This window comes from Heteronotia binoei, chromosome 2 (assembly GCF_032191835.1).
Source record: "Heteronotia binoei isolate CCM8104 ecotype False Entrance Well chromosome 2, APGP_CSIRO_Hbin_v1, whole genome shotgun sequence".
Taxonomy (NCBI): Eukaryota; Metazoa; Chordata; class Lepidosauria; order Squamata; family Gekkonidae; genus Heteronotia; species Heteronotia binoei.
Window position 1 is genome coordinate 176,928,018 of NC_083224.1, and position 10,190 is coordinate 176,938,207.

A 10,190-nucleotide genomic window follows, 5' to 3' on the forward strand; every position below is an offset into this window, starting at 1 on the left:
GGCCCAGGCAAGTCCAGTCTCATCAGATCTCGAAAGCCTAGTATGGTCGACTATGGCTAGAACTTGGATGGGAGACTGTCCTTGAAATACCCAGTCGAGAGGACAGAGGCAGGCTTTTGGCCACCTCTCTGAATATCCTCCAGGCCCCCAGTAGGGGTCAGTCACCAGAGGTCGACATGACTTCTAGGTGCAAACATACACACACTTAATTTAAAAAAAAAGTTTCAGGTGCTGGGAAAGGGCCTTTTTCTGCTTGAGACCCTGGAGCACCACTGCTAGTTAGACGACAGAGGCTACGTTGGGCTAGCTGTACCAAGGAGCCAACTGGTTTCATGTGTTCACAAGGGGGGGAAGTACAGTCAAGCCCTTCTTTCAGCCATAGTCCACTAGCCAAGCAAAAGCACTGCACGCACATTGGGCAGGCTGAGTCCTTGATCTCCAGAGAAATGGCTGCAAAAGACCATTCTGGCCCGAGATCATAGAGCAGGGGTGTCAAACATATGACCCGCGGGCCGGATGAGGCCCGCAGAGGGCTCCAATCAGGCCCTCCAGAAACTGGCTGCCATCTGCTTCATTTTCCTTTACCTGCTTTTTTCGGTTGACGTTTTGACAAAGCAGCAAAGCAGCCTTTTCCTCTCCCCCCTCTCTTTTCCCAAAGGGAGGAGCAGCCTCAGCCAATGAGGGAGCTTGGCTCTATAGCTCTGCTGGGTGATTAAGTTTGCCAGGCTCAATTAATCACCCTTCAGAGCTACTGAGACAAGCCTCTCTTCCTTCTAATGAATGGCTGAGGCTCCTTCTCCTCTTCATGCCCCAGGGAAGGAAAGAAAGAGCCAGAGCTTCCTTTGCCAATCCACCATCAGAAAAGCTACAAAGAGTGCTTTTAAGACTAGCAGTGTTTTAGTTAAGGTATGAGCTTTTTGCTTTGCTACAGAGAGAGAGAGAGAAAGAGTTTTGTTGGGCGTGTAACTGGGTTCCGCTCCTCTTTTTCACTGAACTCATGCCCTCCAGTCTTTCTCAATAGGAAAGCATGTGAACTATTTAGAAGAGAAATATCAAAATTAGGCTGAGAGTGTGTTCCACCCCAGGTTTACCCAGCAAATTTTCCTTAATTTTTCTTTCACATATTCCTTTGATTGGGGGTCTTGAATTTAGACTTCCCAGATAGTGGGCTGACACTGACCGCTGAACATGGCTGTCTCTCTGTTCTTGTAGTTGTTTTTTTGGGGGGAAGTTGTATTTTTTTTTTAGTTGTAGTCATTTTTCTGGGGAAAATTATAGTTTTGTAGACAAGCACATAGCCCTCAGAGTGTGCCATGGTGCCTTCGCATGTTCTTGACTAGTGCATGAAGCAACTTCTGCACAAAAGCTCACAGTGCCCAGCTGCTTCATGTTCCTCTGGGTCTTAGGCTCAAAGCATTGACCATGAGATGTCTGTAATGAATGTCACTGAATCTGCAACTTACAGATGTGCCCACCTGTACAGCACATATTCAAGACTGGTACAGCACAGGCATTGTCTGCAGTTTTTGATGCAATAATTCATAGCAAGAGGTGACATTTATCAGACTGTAAAACAAAATATTGCAAGTGCGCTAATATTTTAAACATGTTTTATTTTAAGTTTAAAAAAACCTTTAATTGTGTCTGTGCCCTTTATAAAGTTTTTATGTCCGCTACCTGGCATTACATTTTATGATATACATGGCCCGGCCCAACAAGGTCTCATTTATGTCAAACCCAGCCCTCATAACAAATGAGTTCGACACCCCTGTCTTAGAGAATCTATACCCATCAGAGCAGACAACACAGGACTAAGGGTCTAGCTTGGGAGAAGGCAGCCTCAGAACTCATTTCTTGTCTCCAACCTGTCCCTATCCCTGGCTAGTGGTAACCTGGCAGACTGGCACCACTGCAGGTTAGGAGATAGAAGGATTTGGCACTGAAGAGCATCTTCTTCTCCTGGTCTCCAAGGGAGACTTCATTGGATCCAGCTTTCTTGAGCTATCTAAAGTCTTTCTTCAAAGTAACCTCTGCTTGTCTTGTCCTCTGCATTCTATCTATTGTCCTCATGTTGCCCCCTCATGTTGTCCTCTACTGGCATTCTCTGCTTGCATTGCCCTCTCTGCTGGCAGTAACCTCTGCTCACAGTGCCCTCTGCATGGTACCTCATGCCCTCACGTTGCCATTTCTGCTGTTATTAACCTCTAATCATATTGCCCTATCTGTTCAAAATTGAATTGCCTTCTGCAAGGTACCTATTGGTCTCATGTTACCCTCTCTGCTGGCATTAACCTCCACTCATACTGCCCTTTGCATGGTATGTACTGCCCTCATATTCCCCTCTCTGCTGGAATGAATCTCTGCTCATATTGCCCTCTCTACTCAAATTAACCTCTGCTCATACTGCCCTCTGCACTGTATCTATTGCCCTCATATTGCCCCCTCTACTTGAATTAATCTCTGCTTGTATTGCCCTCTGCAAGGTACCTCTTGCCCTCATGTTGCCCTCTGGTGGTATTAACCTCTGCTCGTATTGCTCTGTGCCAGGTACAAACATGCCAGCCACCTTTGGCCACTTGGCAGGAGGCTATGACGCCCAGTACTACGGCTACCTCTGGAGCGAGGTGTACTCCATGGACATGTTCTACACGCGCTTCAGGCAGGAGGGGATCATGAACTGTAAGGTACGGGAACCCAAAGCCACACAAGATTCGGCTGATGGGGTGGTGCAGGGTGGAGAAGCATTCTAATCAGTGTCTGGATTGATCCATGATCGGCTAGCAAACCAAAACCAGGAAACCTGACCTGAAGCAGGTTTGGGGTGGCATCTTGAATCAAGACCTCGTTCCCTCCAACCATCTCTGCAGCTCCATAGTCCGTGGCAGATAACAGACAGAAAGCAGACAAGTGGCTCTGAGCTACAAGTTGTGGGGTCCCTCTGGCAAACAAGGGTTTTCGTTTTTATTCACGTTACTTATAGACGGGGCTTTTTTTTGAGCCGGAACTCACTGGAATGCAGTTCCAGCTGGCTTGGTGTCAGGGGTGTGTAGCCTAATATGCAAATGAGTTCCCACTGCTTTTTCTACAAAGAAAGCCCTGTGTGAAACCATGGTGATGTCAGGCAATGTGGCCTAATATGCAAATAAGTTCCCGCTGGACTTTTGCTACAGAAAAAGCTCTGTTTATAGCCCAACCCTCCTCACTTGAACTCAAAGTGGACTATTATTATTATTATTAGTTTATTTCTCTTTTGCCTTTTCCCCCTTTTGGGGGGCCCAGAGTGGAGTACAACAATTTAAATTTAAATCACAATAAAATCATAATAAAAAACAAATTCAACATTCAGTCAGTGCAGTAAGTTAGTTCAGCAAGGTGATACGAGCAAGATGGTATAGCTCCACAATACAATGATGCAGCAGACCGTAAAGGCATAGGGTGAGGCCAACCGATCTAATAGATGGATGCCTGCTGCCTCATCCAAAGACCTGGTGGAACAACTGTTTTACAGGCCCTACAAAAGGCCAGTAGGCCAGGTAGGGCCCGGATCTCTGTTGGGAGCTGATTCCACCAGGTCGGGGCCAGGACCAAGAAAGTCCTGGGGGGTGATGTCGTTGATGGCAGTGGAAAGTCAGGAATACCAGTCCTCCACAAGCTCATCTAACGACCCACCAGGGGGCATCGGATCCCACAGGGCTTCTCGGAACCGCTGTGGGTCCATTTGGCTTTGCGGGTGAGCATAAATCTGCTCGCCGTCTAAACAGGGTGGAAGCTGCAGGTCCAGCTGGACTTTCAAGGCATAGTGGTCTGACCATGGAACAGCATTTGCCGCCATCAGATCCACTGATATCCCTGCCCTGAAGATCAAATCTAGTGGGTGACTGGCCTGGTGTGTGGGAACCGAAACAAATTAGTTGAGTCCCAGCGTTTCCATGGATGACACTAGGCCTGCGCCTGCAAGGACGCTGTGTCATCAACATGGACATTGAAATCCCCCAAAATTAGAAGTCTGGGGGAGTCCAATACCCAGGTGGACACTGAGTCCAGCAGGGCAGGTAGGCTCCCCGGTGTGCGTTAGGTGGTCGGTACACCACCCAGATCGCCAAACTCTCCTCAGTTTCCCACCCCAGGCCGGTACACTCTATGCCAGTGATGTTCGGGTCAGGCAGTGCCCTGAAAGAAAAAGAGTCTCGAATGAGCACTACAACTCCCCCCCCCCATTTTTCTGAGACTGGTGAAGGACGGCAAACCCAGGTGGGGTAAGCTGGTTCGAGGCAACGGTTTCGCCATCCTGCACCCAGGTCTCCGTCATGCATGCCAGGTCCACTTGTTACTCTGTAATAAAGTCCCACAAAATAGCGGTCTTATTATTAATGGACCTGGCATTTATCAACACAAGTGAAGGAGGTGGGTGATTTATCCTAGCCCCACAACCAACATATCTTGGGATGGGACATAGGTGAGAGGGGGTCCGAGCATTTCCATATCTCCAGATCCCTCTCCGTTTTCATAACTTATTCTCACAATCATACCTTCCCCGCCCTGTTGCAACTGAAATCCCGGACCCTGACATGGCCTCTCCACGCAGTGCTATTTGCCCAAAAGAGTCCCTGCTAGCATCTGCTGATAAGAATCCAAGGGGCGGCCTCTCATTCATTAATCTACCCGCCCACTCTTTTCTCATGCACAGTACTCTTACTTTCAGTTTGGCTCCCTACTATTTCTTTTGTTATCTAACTTCCCCTAAAAATCAAGCTCATTAGTTTTCTTGCTATCTAACAAATCAGATACATCTAACAGTTTAAATTAATCCTACTACTAATTAATTACTAGCAAGCCAATTAATAATAGTTGCCTTCCCACAATTTTCCACCCTCCCTGTCCTACACTACACTAGACAGAATGAGTCGATGCAGTCAACGGATGGGACTTTCAGTAAACAAGGCAATAGGAATTGGGGTTGTAGAACCAACCAGAAGTCTAAAAACAGAGCTGTAGCAAAGCACAAGCATCAAATGATGCAAAAACTGCCTAGTGTGATCCTGGGTTCAGCAAGCTATACACAGGAGTATAGACCACAGGCTCTAATAATGTTTCCAAGCAGCTTTGTGGATTGTTTCAGTACACCGCAGCTCTAGTCATTACGTGACTGATGTCTGAATCAAACCTCCCTCTCTGGTTTGCTGCAGGTGGGCATGGACTACCGGAACTGCATCCTCCGCCCGGGGGGCTCACTGGACGCCTGGGACATGCTGCGGAAGTTCCTGGGCAGGGATCCCAAGCAGGACGCCTTCTTGGCCAGCAAGGGGCTAAACATGGAGCCCAACATGCTCCCTTCGGCGTGCTGAGCGGCTGTCTGTCATCTCCCCTGGCCCGAGTAAACCTCTCCCATCTCGTTCTCTGTGTGCTCAGAGGCAGCTGCTCACATGTCTCTCATTTGGCCTGAGGCTCATGGCTGGGGAGGTCTTTTGTAGAAATAACGGGAAGCATCGTGCATTGACAAGGGGGCTGCCTAATTTGGGGGGAAGCAAATACATTCAGGTAGCACAAACGGTTTCCTGGATCCCTCATCCCTGCTCTTTCCACTCCCCCAAATTGGTGGAAATTTAGATCTGATGTCTATATATCATTTTTTTCTTGGTGTGGGGAATGAAGTGCAGACTTTTAAAAGCAATAATCAAATATTATCAGTGATGTTTTCATAAAAGCTCCCCCCCACCCCCATTTCTTACAAAAGGAGCTGTCTTCTCAGACTTGCCTAGTTCCCCTGCTTCCTCTGCATAGTGTGATCCTGGGTTCAGCGAGCTCTACACAGGAGTAGAGACCACAGGCTGTAATAATTAATAAAACCCATGTGGGGAGGTAGTATCTTTAATCCTGAAACAGCTGGCCACCCTAATTTTGGACCCTTGGGATTTCGGGCTTCCATGGCAAATGGATCCTAGCCCGGATTCTTCGTGGACCCAGTTCTCAGCTTTGCAAAGCAGTTAAATCAGTGGGCTTAGCAGGATGCTAACTTTGCGCAAGATGGCACTGTAAGTTTTAAAACATTGATGCTGTCTTCCTCTCGGCATCAAAACTGCAGGAGTGTTGGCAGAGTGGGAGACTTCACTCTCTGCCATTCCCTGGGCACCGCCCCTGCTTCTGCCCCCCAACATCGATGCCTCATTTTTGCCGTTTCACAGCTCAGCTCTTCTTGCCTGGCTGAACAGTTTTCAGGGCCAGAACAGATGATCTTTGGCGACCTCCCAGCCTAGCCAAAGGTCATCACATGTATCTATTTATTTATTTGACCAGACGCCCTTTTTTGCAGATCACTTGTGGCTTCATGTATCGCAAAGAGTTTTGCCATCTAAATTTCCCAGCTTGTAGTACAGTGTATGGTAGTTGGATTTATCAACCTTCCCCCAGAGAGAGGGAAGGAAAATGTGAGATGAGGCAGTCCCAACGGCTTAACCATTTCAAATTCCTGCTTTCTTGATGGCACCAGACCTAGTTAAGGGTTTAGATACTCAGGTGAGAGGTCAGCAGCCAATCCTCCCAGAGCTTGCAGTAGGCCCTGCACTAAGAGCCCTGTAAACTCTTGGAGGATTGGCTACATCAGAGATGTGTGGCCTAACATGCGAAGGAGTTCCTGCTACAAAAAAAGCCCCGGAGGTCGGAAATTCTTGACTTAACTCTCCTTCTGTGCCCTGGTCAGCCAGCTTTGTGTGTGTCCATCTCTCCCAGGATGGTTCTCTTTCCTCCCCTCTCCCACATGCTCAGGGATCGGGTTTTATCTTCCTCTAAGGTCTGGCTCTAGGCTGCTTTGGGGGGCCTCTTGCTGTGCTCCCACTCATCTGCCCAGCCCCATAAGGGAAGCTAGCAGGGGAAAATGTTGGTCAGTCAGCAGATGCAAAATGGCCTTGTTGCACATGGTACTTTCGGTAACCTGGCGGTGAGCCAGGAGGAGGGGGCAGTGCCAGCAAAGAACATCAATCAGGTTGGAGACCATGGGTCTGTTCTGCTTGGGGTGGCATCTTTCTCCAGCTCAGGGGGTCGTCCCTTGATGACAAGGGAGCATCAAGGGAAGGTTCCTTGCACTAGAGGGGAGCGCCACTGCAAGCAGAATGAATCTGTGGGATCCAGCCCCACACACAGACTCCAAAATCCCTTCTTGGAACTCAGGGAGTCACTGTTTGCACCATCAGGTGTCCTGGGAAACAACCCTGTGAGCCAACCTACGAGCAAACTGTACCTGTAAACCGATGTTGAGAGCCAAGCAGTCCTTAGCAAGATTACAGCTTGTCTCTCATCCGTACAAGTTTTATGATCCACCTATCAGGATTGTTCTTGCTGGTGGACATTGGGTTTCTTGAGCTTGGGGAAGAGGCAGATTTTCCCTGGCCAAGACATTTAGGGCCAGATCTGCACAGGCTCAGCTGGGAGAGTCTGCCACCTCACCTTTCCGAGGCTTGAGACGTGGACACCGCAAAGGTGAAAATGGGTCCGCTAGAGAATTGTGCTGCTTCTTAGCTGGCAGGGAAAGGAGAGAGGTGCCTGCCAGGTAAGAAATAGTGACACGCTCACCATCTGCCTGCAGCGGAAGGACAAAAACTCAAGATACTTACCCATCGACCATTCCAGCACTAGTAATCTAGTACCTGTGAATAATCAAGTTTAGTAAATTGGGAGATTTTATTCACTAAATTAAAATTTATCTCAGGATCACAGCCCCAATGTAGCCATCCTTTGAGCCCCAGTGGCTTAAACAAGCTCATAATATTCTGTTGTAGCAAAGTGCGTGACATAGAGTACACCTGTAGGTGCAGCCTTTTCTCTGTGCACATTGATTGGCTTGGGGCATCGCTCTGTCAGCCCAGCATCTCTTTCACGTGGACCCTTGTTGGTCTCTCCTCTTAGGTAATCACTGGCGTGGTTTGATTGTTGCTTTCCGTCTTCAGTATTCTCTGGTGGGAACTTTTTGCTGTGGCTTACGTTTTGGGTGCTTGTAGCCGGACAGCGCGAACTGAAAAATAAAATTCAAAGGGGGAAATCCACTCTGAGCTGTATCAAGGAGGGGTTCTCGGCCCATTGGCGAGATGTCCTCTGAACTTAAACCGGAGTTGTTGCATTTGCAAAGCTGAGTTTCGAGCTGCCCTCTGGAGGCAAACTCCTCCTTCAGGATTTTCTGGGAGGACCAAAGGCAGAAATGTTACAGCGGAGGTTGTAGCCAAAAACTCAAAACAGGTGCTGGTTCTGAGCATTCAGTTTACTGAGAAATTCTCATCCTCATTTCTTCCTAATCCGAAATAGATTGTGGGTCAGAAGTTCTGGGCACACCCTTCCATTATGTAAATGGTTAAATATACATACGTTCCCTCCTCTTCATATAACAAATGACTGGGTTTTCAATTTGATGGTGGACATTGCCAATAAAGTTTTTAAAGTTGAATCCAGAAGTGAGTCTTGCATCCTGGGCTCTGGCCACTGAAGGGTGAGGGAGGATTGTGTGAACTCCAAAGCTAGCCCAAATGTGGGCGGAAAGAGAGAGGAGGAGGAGGAGTCCCATGTCCCTTGAAATGGACTTTGGTATAATCTGATTGGCCCACTTTCTGGAAGTGGGTCCGAGGTACTTGGTGTGTGTGGTTTTTTTGTCTTTTGGTTTGTTTTCCCTTGTGAGCCACAATGGAGCAGAGGGCTTTTTCACATTTTTTTTCTTCCCTACCATAAGCAGCACCTGCTAGCTGATTCCAGCAGTATCCTTGGTATTACAAGGAACATCCACTGGGGTCCTTGGAAGGCTCCTGCCTTGGCACTCACCAATGGAGGGACGGTGGCTCAGTGGTAGAGCATCTGCCTGGTAAGCAGAAGGTCCCAGGTTCAATCTCTGGAATCTCCAACTAAAAAGGGTCCAGGCAAAATAGGTGTGAAAAACCTCAGCTTGAGACCCTGGAGAGCCGCTGCCGGTCTGAGAAGACAATACTGACTTTGATGGACCCAGAGTTTGATTCAGTATAAGGCAGCTTCATGTGTTCAATGCCACCAGTTTGGGATGCTTTCCAATCACACCCAGGGCCACCACTGAAAGATCAATATCCTTGTGACTGGAGGTACCGCAGCCATACCCTCCCTCCCTCTTTTCCTTCCTTGAATAGGAAATTGGAATTACTATTTTAAGCAAGTGAGAGTGACGAGAACAATATTCTTGGTATCTTAGTCATTTATTTTCCCCACCAAACTGTGCCAAAAGGAGCTGAGCCCGCCCCACCCCCCCAAATATCTCTGTTCTGCCACTGACATGGAGATTAGATGAAGTGGGGGTTCACAAAATGGCTGCCGCAGCTTACCTTCAGCCACACGTGAAGATAGTGTGCTGTGGTGGCAACTGCTGCCAAAGCCGTGTTTTTAAAAATCAGCACAGCCAATCAAATCTCCATTGGCTGATCAGAAAGCTTGCTGGGCAAAAGCCCCACCTGACCTCACCCATATTCTAGTGCCCATTGGTCCTCCGTTGGCAACCCCTGAAATAAAGCATGGATTAGTGATGGGCCATTTCTGGGGAGGGAGAGGCTCCCTGAAGAATTCAGGTCCCCAGGGCTGGTTTGCCAGCTAGACAATCACCTGGGACCGAACAACATAATGAAAAGGGCACCAATCCAGCGTAGAGGGTCATCTTGTTCACAAGCGTTGATGGCACACCTCCTGGACCCATGTTGGTGCCTGACGGATGTATGCCAGGCCCTTGCGGCAGCATCTCTGGGGTCTGGCTTGAACCTGGCTGGCATCACCATGGGCCCAGGAGGCGATGTGTATGATGTGCTTTGCTTGGGGTGACAAAATCTGTTCAGCCATCCTCACGACACAAGGCCCTAGGAGCACTTCACCACACATTATTTCTTTCAACTATTTCTAGCCCAGTTTTCTGCCACTGTCTGTGGCGTTGACCTGCCGACCAGCAGGTTTCTGTCCTTAAAGTGACCTCGGACACCTTCAGCACTGATGGATATATTACAAAATTTCCTTTACACAACTCCTTGCTTCTGCCAGCACCGGCACATCAAAACTCCAGCCAGAATATAACGTTAACCTTTCAGGTACCACAAGACACTGTATTTATGCTTTGCTTGGGCAGACGGCACATAGTCCCCTTTCTAGAGTTTTGTGCTTGCCTGCGGGGCCAGCTTCTGCCCTCAGGGGTCAGCGTGGAGCCG

General features: G+C 48.5%; 1 protein-coding gene across 2 annotated transcripts in view; it reads left to right on the top strand.

Annotated features, from left to right (window-relative positions):
- The window catches only part of THOP1 (thimet oligopeptidase 1), a 29,884-nt gene extending 24,474 nt beyond the window's left edge, over positions 1-5,410 (top strand). For both annotated transcript variants that reach the window (XM_060232518.1, XM_060232517.1), the window contains exons 12-13: positions 2,548-2,684; positions 5,187-5,410. In XM_060232518.1, coding sequence (XP_060088501.1) covers positions 2,548-2,684; positions 5,187-5,345 — 296 coding nt within the window. In that variant the 3' untranslated portion in view covers positions 5,346-5,410. The remainder of the gene's footprint in view (positions 1-2,547; positions 2,685-5,186) is intronic.
- The last annotated feature ends 4,780 nt before the right edge of the window (positions 5,411-10,190 follow it).